Source organism: Salmo salar, chromosome 05 (genome assembly GCF_965601325.2).
Source record: "Salmo salar chromosome 05, fSalSal1, whole genome shotgun sequence".
In the NCBI taxonomy this organism is placed as follows: domain Eukaryota; kingdom Metazoa; phylum Chordata; class Actinopteri; order Salmoniformes; family Salmonidae; genus Salmo; species Salmo salar.
In genome coordinates this window covers 71,850,711-71,878,516 of record NC_138295.1, presented here as the reverse complement: position 1 = coordinate 71,878,516, position 27,806 = coordinate 71,850,711, and the positions used below count along the sequence as shown (strand labels likewise).

The following is a 27,806-nucleotide window of genomic DNA, read 5'->3' as shown; positions in this document are numbered from 1 at the left end:
CCTGTATGAGCGGGGTGCTAGTACAGGGCAAACTGGGCTGTGCAGGGGCTTGATGGTTACCGTGCGTAGAGCGGGCGTAGGGTAGCCTGGTCCTAGGAGGCGTACCGGCGACCAGACGCGCTGCGCAGGCATCCTCCTACCAGGCTGGATGCCCACTCTAGCACGGCATCTGCGAGGGGCTGGAATAGCTCGCACCGGACTGTGCGAGTGTATGGGCGAGATCGTGCGCACTTCCTCAAACTTCGGCGCCCTCCACTCCATACGTTCCTCCATGTAAGCACGGGTAGCTGGCTGATGGCTCTTCCTTGGCCTAGCCAAACTACCCGTGTGCCCCCCCAAAATGTTTTATTGGGGGTGCCTCTCGTGCTTCTCCCTCAGCGCGTACATGGCCTCATACCGCCGCCTCTCTGCCTTAGCTTCCTCTATTTCTTCCCGTGGGCGACGGTATTCCCCAGCCTGGTGCTAAGGTCCAGCCCCGTCCAGAATGTCCTCCCACGTCCATTTCTCTCGATAGTCCATATAATCCACCTGCTCCTTTCTCCGCTGCTTGGTCTTTGTTTGGTGGGTTGTTCTGTCACGACTGTCGTGGTGTATGGATGACCAAAACGCAGACGGAATATGAATGCTCATCTTTATATTTAATTAGAATAAAGTGAACACAGAAAACAAGAAAAAACTAAGAACGACAGGTGACAGTTTCACAGGCTATAACGAATACTAGCAGTGCAAAATCAACAACCCACAAACCCCAGGTGAAAAACACACTCCTAATATACTGCTCCAAAAAATTAAGGGAACACTTAAACAACACATCCTCGATCTGAATGAAATAAATAATCTTATTAAATACTTTTTTCTTTACATAGTTGAATGTGCTGACAACAAAATCACACAAAAATAATCAATGGAAATCCAATTTATCAACCCAGGGAGGTCTGGATTTGGAGTCACACTCAAAATTAAAGTGGAAAACCACAGTACATGCTGATCCAACTTCGATGTAATGTCCTTAAAACAAGTCAAAATGAGGCTCAGTAGTGTGTGTGTGGCCTCCACGTGCCTGTATGACCTACCTACAACACCTGGGCATGCTCCTGATGAGTTGGCGGATGGTCTCCTGAGGGATCTCCTCCCAGACCTGGACTAAAGCATCCGCCAACTCCTGGACAGTCTGTGGTGCAATGTGGCGTTGGTGGATGGAGCGAGAAATGATGTCCCAGATGTGCTCAATTGGATTCAGGTGTGGGGAACGGGCGGGCCAGTCCATAGCATCAATGCCTTTCTCTTGCAGGAACTGCTGACACACTCCAGCCACATGAGGTCTAGCATTGTCTTGCATTAGGAGGAACCCAGGGCCAACCGCACCAGCATATGGTCTCACAAGGGGTCTGAGGATCTCATCTCGGTACCTAATGGCAGTCAGGCTACCTCTGGCGAGCACATGGAGGGCTGTGCGGCCCCCCAAAGAAATGCCACCCCACACCATGACTGACCTACCGCCAAACCGGTCATGCTGGAGGATGTTGCAGGCAGCAGAACGTTCTCCACGGCGTCTCCAGACTCTGTCACGTCTGTCACGTGTGCTCAGTGTGAACCTGCTTTCATCTGTGAAGAGCACAGGGCGCCAGTGGCGAATTTGCCAATCTTGGTGTTCTCTGGCAAATGCCAAACATCCTGCACGGTGTTGGGCTGTAAGCACAACCCCCACCTGTGGACGTCAGGCCCCTCATACCACCCTCATGGAGTCTGTTTCTGACCGTTTGAGCAGACACATGCACATTTGTGGCCTACTGGAGGTCATTTTGCAGGGCTCTGGCAGTGCTTCTCCTGCTCCTCTTTGCACAAAGGAGGAGGTAGCGGTCCTGCTGCTGGGTTGTTGCCCTCCTACGGCCTCCTCCACGTCTCCTGATGTACTGGCCTGTCTCCTGGTAGCGCCTCCATGCTCTGGACACTACGCTGACAGACACAGCAAACCTTCTTGCCACAGCTCGCATTGATGTGCCATCCTGGATGAGCTGCACTACCTGAGCCACTTGTGTGGGTTGTAGACTCCGTCTCATGCTACTACTAGAGCGAAAGCACCGCCAGCATTCAAAAGTGACCAAAACATCAGTCAGGAAGCATAGGAACTGAGAAGTGGTCTGTGGTCTCCACCTGCAGAACCACTCCTTTATTGGGGGTGTCTTGCTTATTGCCTATAATTTCCACCTGTTGTCTATTTCATTTGCACAACAGCATGTGAAATTTATTGTCAATCAGTGTTGCTTCCTTAGTGGACAGTTTGATATCACAGAAGTGTGATTGACTTGGAGTTACATTGTGTTGTTTAAGTGTTCCCTTTATTTTTTTGAGCAGTATATAAATAATTACCACACAAAACATTTTCTGATAGTGATTTAGTGATACAAGTGGCGCGTGCCGGCAGTCAATCACATAATCTCTCACTCCCACTCTGAGCCATTCAGTGGTGTTGTTTATGTATGTAGCTAGTGAGCTAAGCTTTAGCATTAGCAATGTCTTTCAAAAGGAGACAAGTCACAAATGCGGAAATTCTGGAGATTAAAAAAAATTCTGACAATGAGCCTGAGTATGAAAGTCAGGAATCAGATTCTGACAGTGACAGTGAGGAGCTGCGCCCCAACCTTGTAGCCATTGAGAACCCTGAATCTGAGGATCCCTTTTCCACTTACGAAGTCCCAGGTCCCTTTGAAGATGGTGGTGGTGATGGAGGCAGACCAACAGTGGATGAAGTACAGGAGTTCTGTGGTAGCTGGAAGGCTGCCAGCCATTTCACCCCTTCTAGCCCTGCTGTTTGCTTTGATGAGTCCCAGTCTGGAGTGTGTCGGGGTAGGTTCCTTGTTCCTTGTCAATCATTGGCTTATTGGTGCAATCAGACAATATCTTCTTTAAGTAAATCAATCAAACCTTTATTAATGCAATTGCAGACAGAAGTTGACAACGGAAACACAGCATGTATGTTTCAGAGTAAGTTCTGCATCTCACCTAAGGGTGCAGCTGATTTTATACATGTGATCACTCCCTAGTGGTATGATCATCTACATCAATGTATGTATACAGCAATATGCTGAGGTTACCTTATAAGGTAACCTAGTACAGTAGCTTCTCTGAATTCACTAGCATTGTCCACTGTGACACAAGATCAAAATGTCAAAATCAGACAGTGGTTACTTCTCTTTATCTAGTTTCAGTCTGACTCAGACCTAGCCTGCAAGCACACTCTAGCAACAGCTAGGGCTTAACCACAAAGACTAATATAGATGGCTTGTGCAATGTATAGTGGCAGAGTTTTTAGACACATAGCAACAGTATCTATTATAAGGCCTGCAGAAAAACATATGAATCGTAAGGTCCCCTTAATCAATAATGGGGAGGGTCTTTGGGACCCTAACCCCTTCACTTCAAGTGCAATGCCCCTTGCCATTTCCAACTGAGGCAGAGTGCTTCAAGTTGTTCCTGACAGAGGAGCTGGTGGGAGACATAGTAGAGGAGACCAATCGCTATGCCTTAGAGCTACAGGAGAAGAGAGAGCCAGGAGTGGGGGGGAAACTCACTAAATGGGTGACAACCACAATTAGTGAAACGTATACCTTCCTGGTGACAGTCCTTCTCATGGGGATAGTAAAGAAGAACTCCTTAGGATCTGTGCTCCAGTATTCTCTTAAGTTTGCAACTCCCTTCTTTGCCACCCTCTTTTCCCAAGACCGCTTCCTAGTTCTGCTGCGATGCCTGCATTTCGTCAACAATGCTACTGCCATCCTAAATGACCCGTTATACCAAATAATAAATGTTCTTATCAGCCTGACATCAGCATTTGGTCGGGTCTTTGTGCCATACAAGGACCTATGCATTGATGAGTCCCGGTTGTTATGGAAAGGTAGGCTGGCGTTCCGTCAATATATTCCCTCCAAAAGGCACAGGTTTGGGGTCAAATTCTTTGTCATGTGCGACGTGAAGACAGGATTTGTCCAGGACATTATAGTTTACACAGGGTCCACCACTGACATCCAACATTATGATGGGCTTGGGGTGTCTGGGTCTGTGGTGATGACCATGCTGGCTCCTGATTTTTCAACGCCGATACCGATTATTGGAGGACCAAAAAAAGCCTATACCAATTAATCGGCTGATTTAAAAAAAAATTAAAAAATATTTGTAATAATGACAATTACAACAATACTGAATGAACACTTATTTTAACTTAATATAATACATCAATAAAATCAATTTAGCCTAAAATAAATAATGAAACATGTTCAATTTGGTTTAAATCATGCAAAAACAAAGTGTTGGAGAAGAAAGTAAAAGTGCAATATGTGCCATGTAAGAAAGATAACGTTTAAGTTCCTTGCTCAGAACATGAGTGTCACGGCTGTTTGAATGATTGGACCAAAATGCAGCGTCGTCGTTGTTCCACATATTTTTTTAAACGTGAAACTGAAATTCACTAACAAAACATTGAAGGGAAAAACAACAAACCGTGACGCAGGAGGAAAATAAACACTCACAAAATAGAATCACCCACAAACAACATGCAGAAACACCCCTACTAAATATGATCTCCAATTAGAGGCAACGAGGACTAGCTGCCTCCAACTGAAGGTCAACCCAATAAACCCCAACCTAGAAATAGGTCAAACTAGAACTACAACATAGAAAGAGAAAACATAGAACAAACACAAAAACACACCCTGACCACTCTACCATAGAAAATAACAACTTATATTGGTCAGGACGTGACAATGATAACATATGAAAGCTGGTGGTTCCTTTTAACATGAGTCTTCAATATTCCCAGGTAAGAAGTTTTAGGTTGTAGTTATTATAGGAATTATAGGACTATTTATCTCTATTCGATTTGTATTTCATATACCTTTGACTATTGGATGTTCTTATAGGCACTTTAGTATTGCCAGTGTAACAATTAAGCTTCCGTCCCTCTCCTCGCTCCTACCTGGGCTCGAACCAGGAACACCTCGAAGCAGCATTACCCATGTAGAGCAAGGGGAAAAACTACTCCAAGTCTCAGAGCGAGTGACATTTGAAACGCTATTAGCGCGCACCCAGCTAACTAGCTAGCCATTTCACATCGGTTACACCAGCCCAATCTTGGGAATTGACAGGCTTGAAGTCATAAACAGCGCAATGCATTGCAAAGGGCTGCTGGCAAACGCACGAAAGTGCTGTTTGAATGATCGCTTATGAGCCTGCTGCTGCCTACCATCGCTCAGTCAGACTGCTCTATCAAATCATAGACTTAATTATAACATAATAACACACAGAAATACGAGCCTTAGGTCATTAATATGGTCGAATCCGGAAACTATCATCTCGAAAACAAAACGTTTTTCCTGTCAGTGAAATACGGAACCGTTCCGTATTTTATCTAACGGGTGGCATCCGTAAGTCTAAATATTCCTGTTACATTGCACAACCTTCAATGTTATGCCAGGCGGCCCAAACTGTTGCATATACCCTGACTCTGCGTGCAATGAACGCAAAATTACACAATTTCACCTGGTTAATATTGCCTTCTAACCTGGATTTTTTTTAGCTAAATACGCAGGTTTAAAAATATATACTTGTGTATTGATTTTAAGAAAGGCATTGATGTTTATGGTTGGAGCAACGTGTACCTAAGCGATTATATGCAACGCAGGACAGGGTAGATAAACTAATAATATCATCAACCATGTGTAGTTAACTAGTGATTATGATTGATTGATTGTTTTTTATAAGATAAGTTTAATGCTAGCTAGCAACTTACATTAGCTTCTTACTGCATTCGCGTAACAGGCAGGCTCCTCGTGGAGTGCAATGTAAAGCAGGTGGTTAGAGCGTTGGACTAGTTACCCGTAAGGTTGCAAGATTGAATCCCCGAGCTGACAAGGTAAAAATCTGTCGTTCTGCCCCTGAACAAGGCAGTTAACCCACCATTCCTAGGCCGTCATTGAAAATAAGAATGTGTTCTTAACTGACTTGCCTAGTTAAAAAAAGGTCTACATTTTTTTTTTTTATAAAAAAAAAAATCGACCAAATCGGCGTTCAAAAATACCGATTTCCGATTGTTATGAAAACTTGAAATCGCCCCTAATTAATCGGCCATTCCGATTAATCAGTCGACCTCTACAACGGACACACTTTGTATGTAGACAATTGGTACAGCAGTTCCACACTCTTACAGCATCTGCTCTCCAACAGGGGCCTGTGACACAATCAGGTCGAACAGGATGGGGATGCTGGCATTCGGATGCAGGAAGATGCAGAGAGGGGAGGTGGAGTTCAAGGAGAATGGTCAACAGCTGGCAGTAAAGTGGCATGACAAACGAGACATCCATGTCCTCTCCACTGTCCATACAGCAACTATGTCGGCCACAGGGAAGGTGGACAACCCGACGGGAGAGAGAAAAATCAAACCAGACTGTGTGCTTGACTATAACCTCAAAATGGGGGCAGTGGATAAGGCGGACATGATAAGCAGCTTTGTGGAATGCACTCGGAAAACGACCAAGTGATATATAAGAAGATATTTTTCCATCTGATCGACACTGCTGTCCTCAACGGCAGCATAGTTCACCGCCAACTAACAGGTGAGATGATTACTGAACAAGGTATTTTTGTAATTGGATGTACAGTTCACATACAAATACATTATGCAATTATAGTGACAATATCTCACCCACCTACCCTCTGCCTCATCAACCTCTCCCTTCCCTCATCCTCCCCACTCCCTCATAGGTAAAGTAATTTACCTACCAAAAGTACAGAGAGAACCTCATGAGAGAGCTGCTGGAGGAGCACCACACCCCTCGGCGCCCATCCACTGGGGGTCGTCCTGCTGCGGACAATTCCCTACACATCACTGCATGGCGTTTTCCCTGCAAAGTCCCTCAAACTGCTTCGCATGGTAGTCACACACGGAGGCACTGCAAAGTCTGCCTGTCTGGCACCAGGTAAGCAGAGGAAGTTGACAAAAATACATGTGTTTAGCTTGTGATACACCTCTGTGTTTCACCATGCTTTGAGGAGTATCATATGCTCAAACACTATTGAGCACATCTGCAGCAATTAGTGACTGACTGACCTGACAGGTGACTTGACAGGTGACCTGCCATGATACTATTCCATTAGAGGTGGGGGTGGAAATGCAGTTGTTGTTCAGTCACTGTATGAATATTAAATATGGGTTATGCATATTCCGTTTTTTTTACTCTAGTAAAACAAGTTTTTGTTGTTGTTGTTCAACCAACCACCACCAATACTGCAATAAAATAGACAACTATTACACATTGGCCTATCTGTTTTCTTGCTGTGTTTTCATCCAGTAAAACTGTTAAGGAGTGTACTGTAGCATACAAAAACTGGCCTCAATCTTCAGCTCCGAAGATGTCCAGCTCCAGTTCCAGTTATGATATTGGGAAATACTGTTTGTGATTTCTGAAAGTACAGAATAAAGAGGAATTATTAATTAGAATTCAATGTAAGGATATAGCAATAATAAATATTACAAAGAAGTAACATAATAAACACCACTATAAAAATAGTTTATTGCATGGACAAAATCACAAATGTCAGTTATAACAGTAAGAAACAGTAACTTTTGAGCTCCACAAGAGGGCAAGGCAGGGCAGAACAGAGCTATGCTAAATAGGCCAAATGAAAACAAACCCTGGTCATACATTTTTTATTTATTTAACCTTTATTTAACTAAGCAAGTCATTTAACACAAAACTTTTGACTAAATTAAATATACTATAAGTGAATTTGTCCAAATACTAACACATTCAAATGGGGGACTAGATACATAAAGTGCTTTCAAATCTAAACGGTAAAACAGATGTATGAAAACACTCTCAAATAAAAGGTGGCACTCTGTACAATCGCCTACTATAAAACATTTGATCTTTGTATACTCTATATTTTAGGGGCAATGGTTACATAAATACATTTTACATTAGAGTGCCCTTATCATGGTGTAATTATTCCTATAATTATATATTGTATTTACATTGTAGCCTATTAGGGTTATGGTTAGGCTTATAGGTTATGGTTAGGGATTAGGGTTACGTTTACTGCTGTAATTGTAACTCATTGTAATAATGAGTAACTACAATACTTGTTACACCGTTTTAAAGATCCTTACTGTAATGTTTATTTATTTTTATTTAACCTTTATTTAACTAGGCAAGTCAGTTAAGAACACATTTTCATTTACAATGACGGCCTACCAGAAGGCAAAAGGCCTCCTGCGGGGACGGGGGCTGGGATTACATTTTTTAGGCTTGAGGGTTGAGGGCGGCAGAAGGTATGTCAGATAGGGGGGAGTGAGGCCTAAGTGGGTTTTATAAATAAGCATCAACCAGTGGGTCTTGCGACGGGTATACAGAGATGACCAGTTTACAGAGTAAAATGTAAAATGTTACCTACATTTTTTCAAAGAAAATTGTTTTGTGAGGCTTCTTTGTCCATCATCAGGCAATTTCTGATTCTATTTGACCAAAACAAATAACTACCTTGCGATATTTCATCAAGTTTTCTGTGAATCTAATAGGTAATATCAGTCAATGGTTTTACCATTTTGAAGGTGAGAGGACTTTGAACTCTATAACTGGGTGTGTTCAAATGTAACTAAATTCTGCCCACAGACAGGTTGCTGCTGCACATGCAGGATGTCCTACAGATGGATGCTTCGAATGGATTCTCCCCATATCTGTTATCTTTATTTACTGGCTGTTATAGGTAAGAGGAAGTCATTTTAATGACTTTCTTCCCTGTGAAATTATAAATGTGCGTTGTCATTGTTGGCTCTGTGGCCTATTTTGTGGAATGGAATATTAAGCCCGATCAGCCTGTTTAGAATGTAACTTGGTGAGCAGAAAAATTGCCCAGTTCAGCCCATTCATCAAACTTATGCTTTTCATGTTCTTTATGGCTCTCAATTAAAATATTTGAATGTAACTCACACATTGTAACTCAAACCTGTTCTTGCCTCCCCAGGGTTTTGTTATGGAGCAGGTGTGTTACCAGACAGGTCCCTGGTTGGGGCGATAGGAGGGAGTGTGACATTTAACAGAGCATTAGCCCAGCCATTTATAACATTACAATGGAAAGTTAATGGTACAACTATTATATTAAACTATATCAGAAGTTCTGACACTTTAATACCTGAAGATGGATACAGAGACAGGATCAATCTGGACAGATCGTCAGGATCCCTGGAGCTCATGAATCTTGATCTGACTGACAGTGGACAATACACAGTGACCATTTTAACACCTGAAGCAGTATCAGTGGAAGAAAACACCAAACTGGAAGTGTATGGTAAGATGTTTTGTATTCTACCTTTATCAGTCAATAGTTTCCCCTCCATTTTCTAGCTTTAGGTTTCAATTCATCAGTCCAAATACTTAATTGTATTGCTGGACTGCAACAATATTTCAAAGATGTGTATATATATATACACATATACATACACAGTACCTGTGAAGATTTGGACACACCTACTCATTCAACGTTTTTTCTTTATTTTTTACTATTTTCTCTGTCTGTCTGTCTGTCTGTCTGTCTGTCTGTCTGTCTGTGTGTCTGTGTGTGTGTGTGTGTGTGTGTGTCTGTCTGTCTGTCTGTCTGTCTGTCTGTCTGTCTGTCTGTCTGTCTGTCTGTCTGTCTGTCTGTCTGTCTGTCTGTCTGTCTGTCTGTCTGTCTGTCTGTCTGTCTGTCTGTCTGTCTGTCTGTCTGTCTGTCTGTCTGTCTGTCTGTCTGTCTGTCTGTCTGTCTGTCTGTCTGTCTGTCTGTCTGTCTGTCTGTCTGTCTGTCTGTCTGTCTGTCTGTCTGTCTGTCTGTCTGTCTGTCTGTCTGTCTGTCTGTCTGTCTGTCTGTCTGTCTGTCTGTCTGTCTGTCTGTCTGTCTGTCTGTCTGTCTGTCTGTCTGTCTGTCTGTCTGTCTGTCTGTCTGTCTGTCTGTCTGTCTGTCTGTCTGTCTGTCTGTCTGTCTGTCTGTCTGTCTGTCTGTCTGTCTGTCTGTCTGTCTGTCTGTCTGTCTGTCTGTCTGTCTGTCTGTCTGTCTGTCTGTCTGTCTGTCTGTCTGTCTGTCTGTCTGTCTGTCTGTCTGTCTGTCTGTCTGTCTGTCTGTCTGTCTGTATACTCTCCGAAGGCACTTTATATATACCGTAGTACTATACCATAATCTTGACACACCATATAGTAAACGGTTTTGAAGTACAGTGCCTTCGGGAAGTATTCAGACCCCTTGACTTTTCCACATTTTGTTACGTAACAGCCTTATTCTAAAATGGATTACAAAAAACAAATCCTCATCAATCTACACAAACTACCCCATAATGACAAAGTGAAAACAGATTTTTTGAAAACGTTGCACATGTATTAAAAATAAAACTGAAATACCTTATTTACATAAGTATTCAGAGCCTTTGCTATGAGCCTCAATATTGAGCTCAGGTGCATCTTGTTTCCATTTATTATCCTTGAGCTGTTTCTACAACATGATCGGAGTCCACCTGTGGTAAATTCAAATGATTGGACATGATTTGGAAAGGCACACACCTGCCTATATAAGGTCCCACAGTTGACAGTGCATGTCAGAGCAAAAACCAAGCCATGAGGTCAAAGGAATTGTCCGTAGAGCTCCGAGACAGGATTGTGTCGAGGCACAGATCTGGGGAATGGTACCAAAACATTTCTGCAGCATTGAAGGTCCCCAAGAACACAGTGGCCTCCATCATACGTAAATGGAAGAAGTTTGGAACCACCAAGACTCTTCCTAGAGCTGGCCGCCTGGCCAAACTGAACAATCGGGGGAGAAGGGCCTCTGGTCTGATGAAACCGATATTGAACTCTTTGGCCTGAAATCCAAGCGTCACGTCTGGAGGAAACCTGGCACCATCCCTACGGTGAAGCATGGTGGTGGCAGCATGATGTGGGGATCTTTTTCAGCAGCAGGGACTGGGAGACTAGTCAGGATCAAGGCAAAGACGAATGGAGCAAAGTACAGAGAGATCCTTGATGAAAACCTGCTCAAGAGCACTCAGGACCTCAGACTCGGGCGATGTTTCACCTTCCAACGGGTCAACGACCCTATGCACACAGCCAAGACAATGCAGGAGTGGCTTCGGGACAAGTCTCTGAATGTCCTTGAGTGGCCCAGCCAGAGACCAGACTTGAACCCAATTGAACATCATTGTCGAGACCTGAAAAAAGCTGTGCAGCAATGCTCCCCATCCAACCTAACAGAGCTTGAAAGGATCTGCAGAGAAGAATGGGAGAAACTCCCCACATACAGGTGTGCCAAGCTTGTAGCGTCATACCGAAGAAGATTCAAGGCTCTAATCACTGCCAAAGGTGCTTAATCAAAGTACTGAGTAAAGGGTCTGAATACTTAAGTAAATGTGCTATTTATTTTTATAAATTAGCAAACATTTGTTGTCATTATGTGCTATTGTGTGTAGGATGTAACCTAACAAAATGTGTAAAAAGTCAAAGGGTAAGACTCTTGCCAAATCTCAGACACAACTAGTTGATTTTCAAGTTGTGTTCTGTAAGCTGATTAAGCTACTGTTTGTCATTACTTTGGCATGAGTAGGTGTTTCTCAAATTCAATGATTTCATTCAGTGTGAACCATTACTTCTGTCCATCTCTTCCCATTCCCAATTATGTTATATTTATACATTGTATATTACTAGTGTATGATGGTGTTGAACAAGGCCAAATCTGTTATCTGCCTAGTGCACAACATGTACATTTTTCTCAACATCATTAACGAAGTAAAGGTGTGTTCAATGCATTGTCTACATTTTTGTGGAGACACATTCAGTACCTCTCAGAATGAATATGGTCAGCTTGAGATGTAATTCCAAATCTATTTGTTATTAATTCCACTGTTGAGCTCTTCTGAATAACACTTACAGGTATTTTTAGGTGCTCCATTCTGCTGTGTTGATGAAAATGTGTGATACTGAAGCCAGGCCCTGAATATTGTATGGCTTTGGATGAAATAGTCTACCAAGGAAAGAGAAAGTTGTTATTGTATTTTTAACCCACAGAGTCAGTCTCCAGTGTGGTGATAACTCCCACCAACACAGACTTAGTGGAGTTCAACAGCTCTGTCAGTCTGTCCTGCTCCTCCTCTGCCCCCCCCCCCCTTATCTTATCACTGGCTGAATGGAAGCTTTGAGGTCACAGCCAGTGATGGAGTTCAGTTTGGTGATGGGAACAGCACCCTCACCATAGTCAGTGTGACCCGGTATGACAAAGGACCGTTCAGCTGTAATGTGTCCAACCCCGTCAGCAGTGACATCAACCGCCAGAATCTAACCCTCACTATCAGCTGTGAGTCTCTAACATGCATGTCTAACTCTTCTTAGTTCACTGCATATGGACAAAGTCATTCATGTAAGAAAAATGTACCTTTCACAATACCTTTCACATATGGTCATCTTCATAGTGCTTCCTGCAATGTCTGTCTGCTACTGTAAACTTAATCTGTTAAGACATAACAAGACACCGTCATATTAATAAATCACTATATTCTGGTATTGAATATGACACAAATGTATCATGCTTTGCTAAAGCAAATCTTTCTGTGGCTTTCATTTCTACCTAATCAGGCCCACCTACTGTATGTTGTGGGTGTCTGATTGCTGGTGATGGGATACCTAAACAAGATATATGCATTTTGTGTTGACATTTGTTGGGTGGGTTATTTCAACATGGTCTCTATACTCTAGAGCAATGGTCACCAACCCTTTCTGAGTCAAGATCACTTTCCGGGTCAAAAAGTAAGCTAAGATCTACCCCTCAGATTTTTTTTTACATTAACCTCACACCAACAGTTTTGTAGGAATGAGCTTTGGACAGTAGGCCTAATACATTATCACAGCATATTGGCTATATGATTGGCCTGCCAATATTGTTAATCCGACCATGTTATTCAAAACTTGAACTTTGATAACAAAATAGATCAGTTGGTTTAGCACTTGGCGAGGCACTGTGGAGCATGAATTGAAATAATTAGCTATTTTTTTTACTGGCCTTTAATGTACCTGCATCTGATGGTCAACGAGGTCAAGTCACGACGTCATTGATCTTCAGGTCGAAAAGTCGGAGCTCTAGAAAAATGCCCAAGTTTCCGACTTGGAATTCTGTGTTGGATGATCGTTCAAAACAATCAATTTTTCCCAACCACCTCTCAAGGTCCCTGCTCTCTCTTTCCTTTCCTCTGGTGAGACTGACCAGAGAAAGGGGACACCGTCTTCCACCTGATAGCGAACCATGAGTCGCACCGCATCTGCCTCATGCACAAGTTCATGTTGTTCCTGTGACCAGAGAAAGTTAAATATTCCTTAATTAATATTAAAATCGACACAACGAGCTGCTAATAATAATAAAACACAAGGCTATCGATACTTGGCTACTCATTCATTGCAGCTGCAGCCCGAGCAGAAGTATGGAGGAGCGGATTTTGTATTAGTGTTGAATAAAAACACTGACATTGCTGAATATAAACTACAGCTCTTTGCTGTATTCGTTAACAGTCTCTCTGTGGTCATGGTTTTAAAAGTTATTCAATCTTACATAGGCTAGTAGCCTATTAAACTTGGCTGTGGCCAGGGTCATGGAAGCTCTGTAGACACAGTGATTTGAGCGGTCCGATTGGGCAGCGCAGTAGGTGCACTCGATTTAATCACAGATTTGCCGGTCGCCGGGTAGGCAGAGTTTGTTTCATTGGAACACTTTTCTACCCGGTGCGCAGGACTTTTGAATCAAGTGCACCTACCGGAAACAGCTCAAAACGATTTTAAAAAAGGAACGCAAGCCTTTATCGTTCGTTGGCTTTGTTACAGAAATATTTGGTGATCGACTAGGAATGCCGGTTGGCGACCACTGCTCTAGAGCACAACTGTACATAACTTTTGATTGAATTACCTTCATTAATGCTGATTTTCAACATGGATCATTCTTTGCAGATGGTCCAGAAAATGCAGCAATGAAGGTGATCCCATCAGATGTACATTATGAAACAGGATCAAACCTCAATTTGTCCTGCTCAGCTGAGTCCAGTCCTCCTGCCCAGTTTCAGTGGGCTCTGAATGGAACACTGCTGTCCAATAAGGGACCAGAACTCCGGTTGGGAAACATTCAGATCAATCAGAGCGGTAGCTACAGCTGCTGGGCCCATAATACCAGAACCCTGAGGTACCAGACATCTGAGCCCTCTGACATCACTGTGCTGGGTAAGTGGCAGAGAGGAAATTGAGATAATCATCACCAGAGAGAGTAACTGGTTCTGAGGGTGTCATGGTTGAACTTTGTGCTCAAGTCCTTTTCAAGGTCCTTGAGTACACATTTTTCCTTTTCCTTCCATTTTGTACAAACATTTGGATGGGTAGCCTTCTTGTGTAAACCAGAGAAGATAGTCCCTTTCAACAGAGACAGTGTCTACTACCAGGTTTGGGTAGATTACTTTCTAAATGTAATCCGTTAGTTACTAGTTACCTGTCCAAAATTGTAATCAGTAATGTCACTAAATCAAATCATATTGTATTTGTCACATGCGCCGAATACAACAGGTTTAGACCTTACAGTGAAATGCTTACTTACAAGTCCTTAACCAACAATGCAGTTTTAAGAAAAAATAAGGGTTAAGTAAAAAATAGATAAGTAAAAAATAAAAAAATAAAAGTATCAATATAAGAGCAGCAGTAAAATACCAATAGCGAGGCTATATACAGGGGGTACTGTTACAGACTCATTGTGCAGTGGCACCGGATAGTTGAGGTAATTGAGGTAATTTGTACATGGATGTAGATTTAAAGTGACTATTCAGAGATAATAAACAGAGAGTAGCAGCAGCGTAACGGGAGGGGGTGGCAATGCAAATAGTCTGGGTAGCCATTTGATTAGCTGTTCAGGAGTCTTATGGCTTGGGGGTGTTAGGTTCTAAATATCAGAGTAAGAACTCAACGGACACTATGAAAGGTTAAACTAAGATTATTCACCCCAAAGGATCGAACAGCTGTACAGTCAAAAGACATTCACACAATCACTGATATTTAACCCTTTCTCCTCTGCTGAGTCTCCTCCCACACATCTGAACAGCCAATGCATCTCTGTTGCTAGACAGAACCTTAGTGATATCTGTTATTACTCCCTTCATCTGACCTGACCTCTGGTTGAACTGTTTGTGCTCAAGTCCTTTTCAAGGTCCTTAAGTACACATTTTTCCTTCCATTCTGTACAAACATTTGGATGGGTAGCCTTCTTGTGTAGACTTCTTGTGTGTAACAGAGAAGATCGTCCCTTTCAACACAAGAAAAGAAAGACTTAAAAGTGGCACACAAGACTACAAGCAGATTGCATTGGATTATTAGCTGATACTGTACTGAATACTGTTATGGGTTATTCCATGCAGTGCTGGTTGTCAAGTTGAGGTTTGTGCTCAAGTCCTATCCAAGGTGTTTGAGTAAAAGCTTTTGGACGGGATGCCTTCTTCTGTATGTAGCAGGTAGCCTGGTGGTTAGAGTGTTGGACTAGTTACCAAAACGTTGCAAGGATGAATCCCTGAGCTGACAAGGTAAAAATCTGTTGTTCTGCCCCTGAACAAGGCAGTTAACCCACTGTTCCTAGGCCATCATTGAAAATAAGTATTTGTCTTAACTGACTTGCCAAGTTAAATAAAAAAATTATGTAGCAGAGAAGTCCCTTCCAACAGAGACAGTGTGTTCAACAAATGGGAAGAGAGCTCTGAGTGGCACACGAGACAAAGCAGATGGCATTGGATTATTAGCTGAAACTGTACTGAATATGGGTTATGCTGTGGTTGTGGACATTTTCCATAGGAGCATTGTATATTGTAGCTGGTAAATGCTCTGTCATGCAGTGAGGAAAAAGCAAACCACCCAACATGATCGTTTCTTTGTTACTATTCAATGGCCTGAATAGTGTCCATATACTGAGAAGGATGAACATATACAGTGTCTATAGAAAGTTTACACCCCCTTGAACTTTTTTCACATTTTTCTTCCTTAAAATTAAAACTAAAAAGGATTACATAAAGATAAATCCTACAGATCTATACAACCTGCTCCACATTTTCAAAGTGAAAAGAAAGTTATAGAAAATGTTACAAATTAAGAAAGAAAAAAATGAAACATCATAATCTCGGTCTCATGTGGCTCAGTTGGTAGAGCATGGCACTTGCAATGCTAGGGTTGTGGGTTTGATTCCCATGGGGGACCAGTACGAGAATGTATTCACTCTCTACTGTAAGTCACTCTGGATAAGAGCGTCTGCTAAATGGCTATAATGTAATAATTGCTAAAGTCTCAACTGCCCAGAGTTAATACTTGGTAGAAGAACCTTTGGCAGCCATTACAGCTGTGAATCATTAAGATTCTACCAACTTTGCATAACTCCTAGGGCAACATATATCTCCAATTTTTATAAAAATGGCTCACGCTCATTAAATTTCGTTGGGAATTATTTTATTTTATTTTTATTTAACTACGGAAGTCAGCTAAGAACAAATTCTTATTTTCAATGACGGCCTACCAGGGAACAATGGGTTAACTGCCTTGTTCAGGGGCCGAACAACAGTTTTTTACCTTGTCAGTTCGATCCAGCAACCTTTTGGTTACTAGCCCAATGCTCTAACCAGTAGGCTACCTGCCTCCCCCAAAAAATCCTAGATGGACACCAATATTCAAACCTTGTCTCTGATTTTGAAGCAGAGTTAAGCAGAGCTTCATTTGTAAATCGGGAGGTCCCGGAACAAATATGGGGCGCGAGATGTGGGGTGTTATCCAGGGGGGTTTTAGGTACTGGAACACATTGAGAAAAAAAGTGACAAACAACGTAGCAGCGCAGCAGACAGAGAAAACAGCAGAGTAGCTTACTATCTGTGGTTGTGAAATGGACAGCACTCTCCGAGGGGATGATTCATTTAAAGCATTTTAGATGTCACTGCAGTATGCACACATCCTTGAGTGTAGCTGAGGGGCTTACACAAGTCCACATTTTTTATAGGCACATTTTCTAGACATCAGTGTATAGCAACAATTTTAGAAGTCACTGCAGAACACCCGCCATATGCATATGCACACATACACAGCTGTGGGGCTTACAAGACCCGAATTTCATATCATTTTCAAGACATCAACATAGCAGTAGAACAAATATCACAATATCGGAATATAACTTCAAATAAAATAAATCAATGTAGGTTACAGCAGAACACACATATGATAATATATAGGCCTCCTGCTTATGTGATAATATGAAGCACATATTCAGAGTAACTTCACAGTACAGAACAAGTTTCTAAAGGAAAACAATTTTCCTACCTTAGTTTTCAAAAGCTCACACAATGACTCTCCCCATGTCAAGTCCATTTTAACTCCTGACATTCAATTTCTTGCTCAAAGCCATGAGCGGGCCTGTGGCTGTGACGTTTAACCTCCTTCTAAGGCTGTTCGGAACACTCTGGATGTAGTGTCTATTTTTCCATATTGAGTGTTAACTATAACCTGGGTGTCCTCTTTAGCCTTAATTACAATGCTTGCTGCCACAAATCGGCATGTTCAAAAGCCTTTTTTTCTGAGGCCTCTTTGTTTTGTTTTTTTGTCAGACACAGAGGATGTTACTGTACATTCCACCCATCACTTCATCTGGCTAGTTTAAGCCCTTCAGTAATTTCTAGACCCAAGCTTCATGTTGTACAGCCCAGTTTTGAATTCTACATGACAAGCCAGGGGTTATACATTTGCTTGTTCTTGAACTGCAAATTGCACCTGCTCCGAGCACTTCGTCGGTCGATGACTCAGCTCCCCGTCTCCCTCTCCTGCTGAGTCTGATAGTAACCCTACTAGCTAGTGGAGGTGCCAGTGGTGATGCTGAACTGGTGGGATTAACAGCGTTGCTAGCTAAGGCATTGCAATCAGGAACAGTTTGTCCCTCACTCCTCTCCTCTGGCACTGATAGTTCGATTCACCAGCATTCTCTGAATTTTTGTCATGAAAACGTCATCAAACTCTATTACCTTATCTCATAAATTTTTTATTTGGCTTTCCCACGTTTCAAATTCAGTAGGGAGACAACTAGCCAAGACTACGTGATGTGATTACGTAGGGACCTCTTCACTAGCTGACCACCACTACCAAGACCTGTGTCAAGATCAGTTACTTACCCCTCCGGCCCTCTCAATAACCTCTATGTACAAATAATAGAGCAGGTCTGGAATCAGTGTGGCAGGATAGGATGATTACACAGAAGGATGACCTCACTTTTACATGATGGCCTTTCTGGGGGGCGGGAGAAATAATGAAGAGGTAACTTGATTTACTGATCATCGCTTTTATTATTGTTTACAGTGCGAAAAGTGAAACAATTAATAAATCATTGCGCAAGATTTACCGGATCCGGTCAAATAGGTGCCGTACCAAACAAAGTAAAATCTGAGAGGTGCTAGATCTTGCTCCGGCAGGATCCGGCTCAAATTAAGCACTGGATTAAGTCAGGACTAAGACTAGACCACTCAGGACCACTCAACACCTCTTGGAAAGCCATTCTGGTGTGTCTTTTGTATTAACATTTGTGTAATTGTCTCGCTGGTAGAATCTTAATGAAAATGATTCACCGCTGTAATGTCTGCCAAAGGTGCTTCCACAAAGTTTTAACTCAGGGGGTTGGAGTCTTATCCAATTATATTTCAGTTAAAAAATAATAATTTCTATAAAATGTTCTATAACTTTCTTTCACTTTGAAAATGTGTATGAGGTTGTGTAGATCTGTAGGAAAAAAGTGAATTTAATCCCTTTTTAGACTTAATGTTAAGGCATCAAAATGTGAAAAAAGTACAGGTGGGTGTAGATCTTCTATAGGCGCTGTATGGGCAGAATGAGGGAGATCTTGGTATAGCTCTGACAGCTCTTCCGCATTACACTTTTAGCCTTAGTCATTTACATTTTTTCATATACCACGTGCAGGTCTACTTACTTTATCATGCACACTTTTACCATGTTGCATGTTCATTTCACATGTGCTCATCGTGTCTTCAGGAAACTGTTACTGTTTGACAAGATAATATATCATCTATACTATAATTTAGACTACAATTTGTATTATCAAACCAACATATCTGATTCATATAACCATTATCCTTCACAGAACCAATATCTGGTGCTATCATTACAACTTCCCCAAACCCTCCAATCATCGAGGGGAATTCTGTCAACTTAACCTGTGATGCTTCTGGCTCCATCATCACCAGAGAGTGGATGAAGGATGGTCAGCTTCTGTCTGCTGGTGGCAACCTAATCATCTCTGAGGATAAGAGAGTGCTGTCCATAAACCCTGTCAAGAGAACAGACAGTGGAGAATACCTGTGTAGAGTCAGCAACCCTGTCAGCACCGCTGATGCTAAACACATTCTCATTGTAAAGTGTAAGTAGGCCTTATCTGCTATAAGCCTGGGGTTACAATTACTGTGTTTTAACGGCTTTTTGCATTAACATCTGACAGTCACAATGTAAATGGTGGATAGGTAAGATTTTACAGAGTAATTCTATGGAAATATTTAACAGTTTGACAGTATTTACTATGTTGTAATTGTCACCCAGACGCACTGTAATGTGCAGTACTGCTTGTTCATTGTGTAGTCTTTGTCTCATCTGTGTATGGATCTCTCCCTGGTCTCTGCAGCGGAAGGCTTTCTAACTCCAGGTCTGTCTGCTGGTGCCATCGCTGGGATTGTGATTGGAGTATTGTTGGTTGTGGGAGTGGCAGTTGGTGTGGCAGTCTACTTCATGAAGAAAAAGGGGTGAGACATTTTTTTTTTCATTCTGAGATGAGACATTTTGAAAGTAGATTATTTTATTTAGGGATATATAAAAAATGATATTACAGAACATATTCTTTATCAACTTTTTGAATGAAAAAGTTTTACAGTGGAATCCATTTCACTAAAGTATATCACTTACTGTATTCTGAGCTTTTGGCTTTTATCCTTGCTCTGTATGGTGTAATAGGGTAAAATGTATTGGGTTAGCCTCTAAAAAGCTTTACTAGCTCAATGCTGTTTTGTCAGACAACCAAATAGTTAGCAGTTCTTTAAGATACAGTACAGTAAACCAATGAAGTCTCATTTGTTTGTTGCTCAATTCTCTGCAGTTTCACCCACCTGTAAATCAGTATATCAATGACATAAATCATTCGGTAGCTAACCTAAGGGCCAAATCTAGGTGGATAGTAATGATCATTTTAGAAACAGAGTATAACAGTAGTATACATACACATTGAAAAACAACACAGGCCCAGTAGTATCTGTAGGAGAATCAGTTCTAAATATCACTGCAATGTACTACTGTATGTGGTTAATGGTTTACTAGTCACAACCCACAGAGGGAAACCACAGCTGTATGCAGAATAAACAGGAAGAAAGGGGGAAAATATTAGCTTTGTGGCATATCTCCCTGACCTCTGACCCATAGCTGAAACTAACAGACTTTAACTAATGGAACTTATAAGGTTAGAGGCCATGGAGAAAGATTTCTAAAGTTTGGTAGTAAATTATGAATTCCTATGTTGTCACCATTTGTTTAGAGGGGCATTTTACCATTTTGTATAGGTCATTATAGACAGATAACAACCAAAGTATTGCTCCACTGCGTGAAGGGGGGATATATTGAATATGGTTTACAGTAAAAGGAGTTTATAATCTGATAACAGATCGACCCTCCCTGTATTTGGCTGGCAGGGCTGGTTGTCAATGGTTCTTATGAACAAATATAATTCCACAGAATTTGTTGGTGGTTCAACGTTGTGCACTTGCCTGGCCTACATGTGTCTCTGCAAATAACAATAATAATTTCCCAAAGATACTGACTGCTTCTAAATTGTATATTAGTTTCTTCAAGAAAGAATCCTCCAGTGGAAGGAGTGTTGACAACAGTAAGTGTGAGCTCTGTGTCTCACATGCATCCATTGATTTAGTAAATTATGTATATGCCCACCTAATGACCTTCTGGTCTACATGTACTTCTGCTCTGTCTGCTAACACTCTCTAATAGTCAGTTGATCTCCATATCTCTACCCACTGGGCACACACTGGTTAAATCAATGTTGTTTCCACGTCATTTCAATAAAATTACGTTGAATTGACTTCTGTGCCCAGTTGTTCCCAGCTCTCTAAATACCTCATTTCCTCTGTCTATGCGGGCAAACAATCTCTCTGCTCCCACTTACTATAATTTTCTACACAGACACACAAAATATGAACTAACGATAATCTACTAATGTTAAGCATCATGCCTGTAATCTAAGGCAATGCTTTCAATTAAGGTGTGAGTATAGACACTCAAAGTTGATCAGTGCTTCATGATTGTGAAGCCTATATACTGTAAACTACAGTCCCATCTCTAACTGCTGTTTGTGTGTCATCTCAGCAGGTAAAAGCTCTGCTAGCAGAGGGGACCAGGAGGAAACCAGGTACTATGCATTTAACTTTCATGTTTTTCTGTTTTCATAGCTTGCATAGTACATTTGTTTATCTGATATGGATGTAAGCTAATATGTAATACCAATGTATAATACTTCCCTTGTTTACAGTATTGACATCATACTGGTGCACAGATAAGCAACTGGCCTGCTTTTATAACTTTGGAGTAAAAAGAGCTGGATACTGAGCTACATGTATTGTATCATAGCTTTTCTGGCTATCAGAGATCCTGATCACAATAGTAAATATCAGTGTTCTGTAAGACTGAAGAGAATAATGTAATGATAATAATCACAGACAGCCTCGTCACAGTGTAGATAAAGATGGGTCAATATAATAGCTGTAATAACTATGTGTTTATAATAGTTAACATAGCACCAGATCCAAGCTCTAGGTAGGCTATATCTCCTGGCGCCTCTGCTTAGCAAAAGTCTGGCCTTTGACCAGGTTTATAACCTCATGTCATTACAGTAATGAGTACACTTCCAGGCAGGGGCAGTATGCGTGGTCTGTTTACTGTAAGGCTGAGGGACTTTGCTCCAGGAAGAGAATATTCTATTAAGCTTACACACATTTTATTGAGAAGTTTTTAAAATAAATGAAACTGTTTCCTTGGCTACTCCGTTCAGACAAATGTATTTATGTCAAGTGCCACGAGCCCTAATGTATCCATTTGGCTGCAATTTAATATCTCCCTGAAACTCAACCAAAATAAATATGAAAGATAGTTCCTCATATCTTTGTAATCAACACCACTGACCTCTTTCGAGATAACAATAGAAACACGCCAACCTTCTCATAAAGGTCTAGTCTGGTAAATAGTTCACTAGCTGTGTGACACATCTTCACTCCTGGCATGCAAGGCTACTAATGACCACACCGTTTTACGGATTATAACAAGCTCCCTGCCCTCATTAAGTTGTACGAGAAATAACCAAAACAAGTTGAATGAACTAACTCAGTGTTTGTAATTATCCATTGCTCTGGTGCTTATAGCTCTAGATGACAGACAATATAAGTAGGGACCTGAGTTTTTCCTGGTCAGGTCATGGTCAGGACTTATCTAGGACATGTCTCTCCTCTCTCCTACTAGGAGCTGAACTATGCAGACATCACTCAATTCCAGAAGAGGGATGGTGGGTCAGTTCAGCTGGGGAACCTAGGTACTTCCTCCAAAGAGTACGCTCAGGTCCGAGTCAACAACAGGCCCAGTCAGCTGACCTAACCCACCTACCAGGCCCACCAATCCCAGTACACCCAGGTGGAAAAACCTGCCCATAAGCCTGCTCCTGATGCTGCATCCACCATCTACTCAGACGTCCGGAGCTGAACACGCCCCACTGTCAATCATCTGGACCAGTTGGGGTCAGTCAGGGTGACCAGGTCTGTTCAGACATGGCCAGTGAATCCCCCACAACCTTCTTTGTATCTATGTGCCAACCAAACTTTCTTTCTAATACCGTATCCCTTATTAGACCTTACAGATCCCTAGACAAACAAAAATGTCAGTTAACAACTTAGCTATTATCAATACATTGGGTGCTCATCTGTTTTAGAATTTAAATTCAATTCATAGTTAAGAAATGATATTTTATTGTTAATATCATAATAAATCATCAGATCTTGATGGATCATGAATATTTTGATATACACAAAAAATACAGCTACGTACACCATGTGCCATTAAAGATAGTCTCTTTTTAGTTCTCAAACATACTCTTGTAACTGGAGGCTTACTATACCACAAATTGGGGAAAGCATTAGCATGCATCCCATGGTTTAGTAGAGCAATCATTTCCCTATGGCTATTTGATTATTTAACCACCAATAACAAGATAGGGAATTGAGGATAATGTTTCACTTCCTATTTCTTACAATGTCTTCTCTGTAAGTTGTATTAAATTAAATAAACAATGGTCACGTTGCTGACAAGGTACAGTACCCCACATCTAGCAATCAACTTTCTGTATTGTTAATTTCAATATATTTTTCTACAAAATGAAGAAATGTGCCGTTTTCACATATGTAGACACGAGTATTGTTCTGGAGATAATGAAAATGAGGTTGAAAAGTGGGGTTGTTGCCCTTTAAGGAGAATGATGTTTCTGGAATTTCCTCGTTGAATATCCACAGACACAAACGTGCACTCTCCCTCTTTCTCTTACTTTCTTTCCCTCTCGCATGAGTTTGGATATGTTTTACATTCATTAGCAAAGTGAATACACATCCGTCTCTGAAGCACAAAGATGCACTTATACTGTACATCACGTTTGACATTGGGTTTCACAGAATTCAGGGGAAGAGGCTCATTAACTAACCTGGGCTAGGTGGGACGCGTGGGTCCCACCTAGTCAACAGCCAGTGGAATCGCGTGGGGCGAAATACAAATACCTCAAAAATGCTATAACTTCAATTTCTCAAACATATGACTATTTTACACCATATTAAAGACAAGACTCTCGTTAATCTAACCACATTGTCCGATTTCAAAAAGGCTTTACAGCGAAAGCAAAACATTAGATTATGTCAGGAGAGTACCCTGCCAAAAATAATCACACAGCCATTTTCAAAGCAAACATATATGTCACAAAAACCAAAACCACAGCTAAATGCAGCACTAACCTTTGATCTTCATCAGATGACACTCCTAGGACATTATGTTATACAATACATGCATGTTTTGTTCAATCAAGTTCATATTTATATCAAAAACCAGCTTTTTACATTAGCATGTGATGTTCAGAAATAGCATACCCACCGCAAACTTCCGGTGAATTTACTAAATTACTCAAGATTAACGTTCACAAAATACATAACAATTATTTTAAGAATTATAGATACAGAACTCCTTTATGCAATCGCGGTGTCAGATTTTAAAATAGCTTTTCGGCGAAAGCACATTTTGCAATATTCTGAGTAGATAGCTCGGCCATCACAGGCTAGCTAATTTGACACCCACCAAGTTTGGCGCTCACTAAACTCAGAATTACTATAAGAAAAATGTGATTACCTTTGCTGTTCTTCGTCAGAATGCACTCCCAGGACTTCTACTTCAACAACAAATGTTGTTTTGGTTCCAAATAATCCATAGTTATATTCAAATAGCTCCGTTTTGTTCGTGCGTTCAGGTCTCTATCCGAAGGGTGACGCGCGAGCGCATTTCGTGACAAATATTTTTCAAAATATTCCATTACCGTACTTCGAAGCATGTCAAACGCTGTTTAAAATCAATTTTTATGCAATTTTTCTCGTCAAATAGCGATAATATTCCAACCGGGCAACGTTGTATTCATTCAAAGCCTGAAAGAAAAAAATGGAGAATTCTCATGAACGTTGCCTAATGACTCTCTAAAGACTCTCATGACATCTCCAGTGTCACTATTCCCAGCCTGACCACTCACAAAATCTCCTGCTGTTCTTCGCCCAGAGACAGGAGACACATCATTCCACTTTCTGGCGCCTTCTGAGAGCCAATGGAAGCCTTAGAAAATTTCACGTTACAGCAGAGATGCTGTATTTTCGATAGAGATGCAACAGAAGGACAAGAAATTGTCAGAAAGGGCACTTCCTGTATGGAATCATCTCTGGTTTTGGCCTGCCATATGAGTTCTGTTATACTCACAGACACCATTCAAACAGTTTTAGAAACTTTAGAGTGTTTTCTATCCAAATCTACTATTATATGCATATTCTCGTTTCTGGGCAAGAGTAGTAACCAGTTTAAATCGGGTACGTTTTTTATCCGGCCGTGCAAATACTGCCCCCTAGCCCCAACAGGTTAACTTTTTTGAAAGGCGAGACACACACTTATTCATTAGCATTTTATTTATATATATATATATAGACTCTTACAGGTTGTCACCATAGCAGAGTGTTTGTTTATTTTTTATTGCACTGTCAAAGCTCAATAAATTGATTGGATAAATGGAATTATGCAAATAGAGTTCAGTTTTAGTGTTCTCTTCATTCAGGGCCTGCAAAACACACCAGCCACCTATGGACTGATATAACACTGACTGTCGAATCAACCTCATCTACAGTGCATTCGGAAAGTATTCAGACTCCATGACTTTTTCCACATTTTGTTACGTTACAGCCTTATTCTAAAATGTATTCAAAAGTTTTTTCCCGTCATCAAACTACACACAATACCCCATAATGACAAAAGCAACAACCTTGTTTTTTATTTTTTGGGGGCAAATGTATTAAAAATAAAAAATGGAAATAACACATTTGCATAAGTATTCAGACCCTTTACTCAGTACTTTGTTGAAGCACCTTTGGCGGCGATTACAGCCTCAAATCTTCTTGGGTATGATGCTACAAGCTTGGCACACCTGTATTTGGGGAATTTCTCCCATTCTTCTCTGCAGATCCTCTCAAGCTCTGTCAGGTTGGATGAGGAGCGTCGCTGCACAGCTATTTTCAGGTTTCTCCAGAGATGATCGATCGGGTTCAAGTCTGGGCTCTGGCTGGGCCACTCAAGGACAGCCACTCCTGTGTTGTCTTGGCTGTGTGCTTAGGGTCATTGGAAGGTAAACCTTTCCCCTGTCTGAGGTCCTGAGCACTCTGGAGTAGGTTCTCATCAAGGATCTATTTGTACTTTGCTCCATTAATCTTATCCTCAACCCTGACTAGTCTCCCAAACCCTGCCGCTAAAAAACATCCCCACAGCATGATGCTGCCACCACCAGACCAGAGAATCTTGTTTCTTATGGTCAGAGAGTCTTTAGGTGCCTATTGGCAAACTCCAAGCAGGCTGTCATGTGCCTTTTACAGAGGAGTGGCTTCGGTCTGGCAACTCTGCAAAGATGGTTGTCCTTCTGGAAGGTTCTCCCATCTCCAACTAAGGAGCTCTGTCAGAGTGACCATCGGTTTCTTGGCCACCTCAAAGGCCAAGGCCCTTCTCCCCCGATTGCTCAGTTTGTCCGGGAGGCTAGCTCTAGGAAGAGTCTTGGTGTTTCCAAACTTCTTCCATTTAAGAATGATGGAAGACATTGTGCTCTTGGGGACCTTGAATGCTGCAGACATTTTTTGGTACCCTTCCCCAGATCTTTGCCTTGATACAATCTTGTCTCGGAGCTCTACGGGCAATTCCTTCGACCTCATGGCTTGGTTTTTGCTTATATAGACAGGTCTGTGCCTTTCCAAATTATGTCCAATCAATTGAATTTACCACAGATGGACTCCAATCAAGTTATAGAAACATCTTAAAGATGATCAATGGAAACAGGATGCACCTGAGCTCAATTTCGAGTCTCATGGCAAAGGTTCTGAATACTTATGTAAATAAGGTATTTCTGTTTTTTATTTTTAATACATTTGCTAACATTTCTAAAAATCTGTTTTCGCTTTGTTATTATGGGGTATTTTGTGTAGATTGATGAGGAAAATGTTTTCTTTAATCCATTTAAGAATAAGGCTGTAATGTAACAAAATGTGGAAAGTTATGGGGTCTGAATACTTTCCGAATACACTGTAACTTGTCATTTAACGAATCTCACAACAATATTTTTGTAACTAATTAATCCATTATTTATAGAGGTGATGCTGTTGAGATAACAAATCTATTTTCTCTGTTTCAAGAAGGCAGCAATGAAGAATATAAATGCAACATGCAACAATTTAAAAGATTTTACTGAGTTACAGTTCATGTAAGTAAATCAGTCAATTGAAGTAAATTAATATTGCCCTAATCTATGGATGTCACATGACTGGGCAGGGGTGCAGTCATGGGTGGGCCTTGGAGGGCATAGGCCAACCCACTTGTTAGCCAGGCCCACCCACTGGCAAAAAACAACATTTGAGAGTGCGCTGACCCTGGTGCTAAAGGGGGTACGCAGCTGGAGGTTGAATGTTTGAAGGGGTACGGAACTATAAAAAGTTTGGGAACCACTGAAATAGACCATATGACTGGACAGGAAATAGAAAGCAACTGAATGTTAATTGTGTTTCCTGACAGGTATTTTAATTGTCTGTATTGTCTATTTAATTTGTAATTATTTGCAATGTCTTATTAATATGTGTTTGACCCCAGGAAGATTAGCTAATGTTACGGCGTTAGCTAATGATGATCCTAATAAATAAAAAAAATCACAAAAGTCACATACAGGAACCAACGTTAATAACGAATAATGTAAATCATGCTTATATGACTTGTTTGTGTAGCAGTGTATTTAAGGACTGAGAGGGAATGCCCTTTTCAGAGTTTTCATCAAGCTTGGATTGAGTGTGTGAACCTCTCCGGCCGTGATAATAAAGATTGATTCATTTACATTGA

At 41.3% G+C, this 27,806-nt stretch overlaps 2 protein-coding genes and 1 long non-coding RNA gene across 6 annotated transcripts in view; 2 read left to right on the top strand and 1 right to left on the bottom strand.

Annotated features, from left to right (window-relative positions):
- Positions 1 to 4,085: 4,085 nt before the first annotated feature.
- LOC145879552 (uncharacterized) lies at positions 4,086 to 9,056 on the bottom strand. The gene is made up of 2 exons (XR_014392393.1): positions 8,982 to 9,056; positions 4,086 to 7,455 (listed from the first exon to the last, which is right to left on the bottom strand). It is a non-coding gene; the product is annotated as an uncharacterized LOC145879552 (long non-coding RNA).
- On the top strand, positions 8,653 to 27,806 carry LOC106605720 (cell adhesion molecule CEACAM1-like). Of its 4 annotated transcripts, none has more exons than XM_045718713.2 (8): positions 8,653 to 8,757; positions 9,016 to 9,339; positions 14,001 to 14,267; positions 19,198 to 19,473; positions 19,732 to 19,849; positions 20,936 to 20,979; positions 21,474 to 21,516; positions 22,620 to 27,806. In XM_045718713.2, the coding sequence occupies exons 1-8, from the start codon at positions 8,688 to 8,690 to the stop codon at positions 22,624 to 22,626; spliced, it is 1,149 nt and encodes a 382-aa protein (XP_045574669.1). In that variant the 5' UTR covers positions 8,653 to 8,687; the 3' UTR covers positions 22,627 to 27,806. The 4 variants fall into 4 exon arrangements, with proteins under 4 accessions (XP_045574669.1, XP_082831620.1, XP_082831619.1 ...); XM_082975495.1 differs by lacking the exon at positions 8,653 to 8,757 and adding an exon at positions 12,078 to 12,363 and having other exon boundaries at positions 9,050 to 9,339; XM_082975494.1 differs by lacking the exon at positions 14,001 to 14,267.
- Positions 22,624 to 27,806, top strand: part of LOC106605564 (cell adhesion molecule CEACAM6) — a 59,286-nt gene continuing 54,103 nt past the window's right edge. The window contains exon 1 of the mRNA XM_082975496.1: positions 22,624 to 22,909. The gene's annotated coding sequence lies outside the window, so the exon portion shown is untranslated. The remainder of the gene's footprint in view (positions 22,910 to 27,806) is intronic.

What these genes read in the sequence shown, in the direction of transcription:
- LOC106605720 (XM_045718713.2), top strand. Translation starts at nt 8,688, where the DNA reads ATGTCCTACAGATGGATGCTTCGAATGGATTCTCCCCATATCTGTTAT. An exon ending in CTCTGACATCACTGTGCTGG is followed by an intron (nt 14,268 to 19,197) that starts GTAAGTGGCAGA and finishes TATCCTTCACAG; the next exon opens with AACCAATATCTGGTGCTATC. An exon ending in ACACATTCTCATTGTAAAGT is followed by an intron (nt 19,474 to 19,731) that starts GTAAGTAGGCCT and finishes TGGTCTCTGCAG; the next exon opens with CGGAAGGCTTTCTAACTCCA.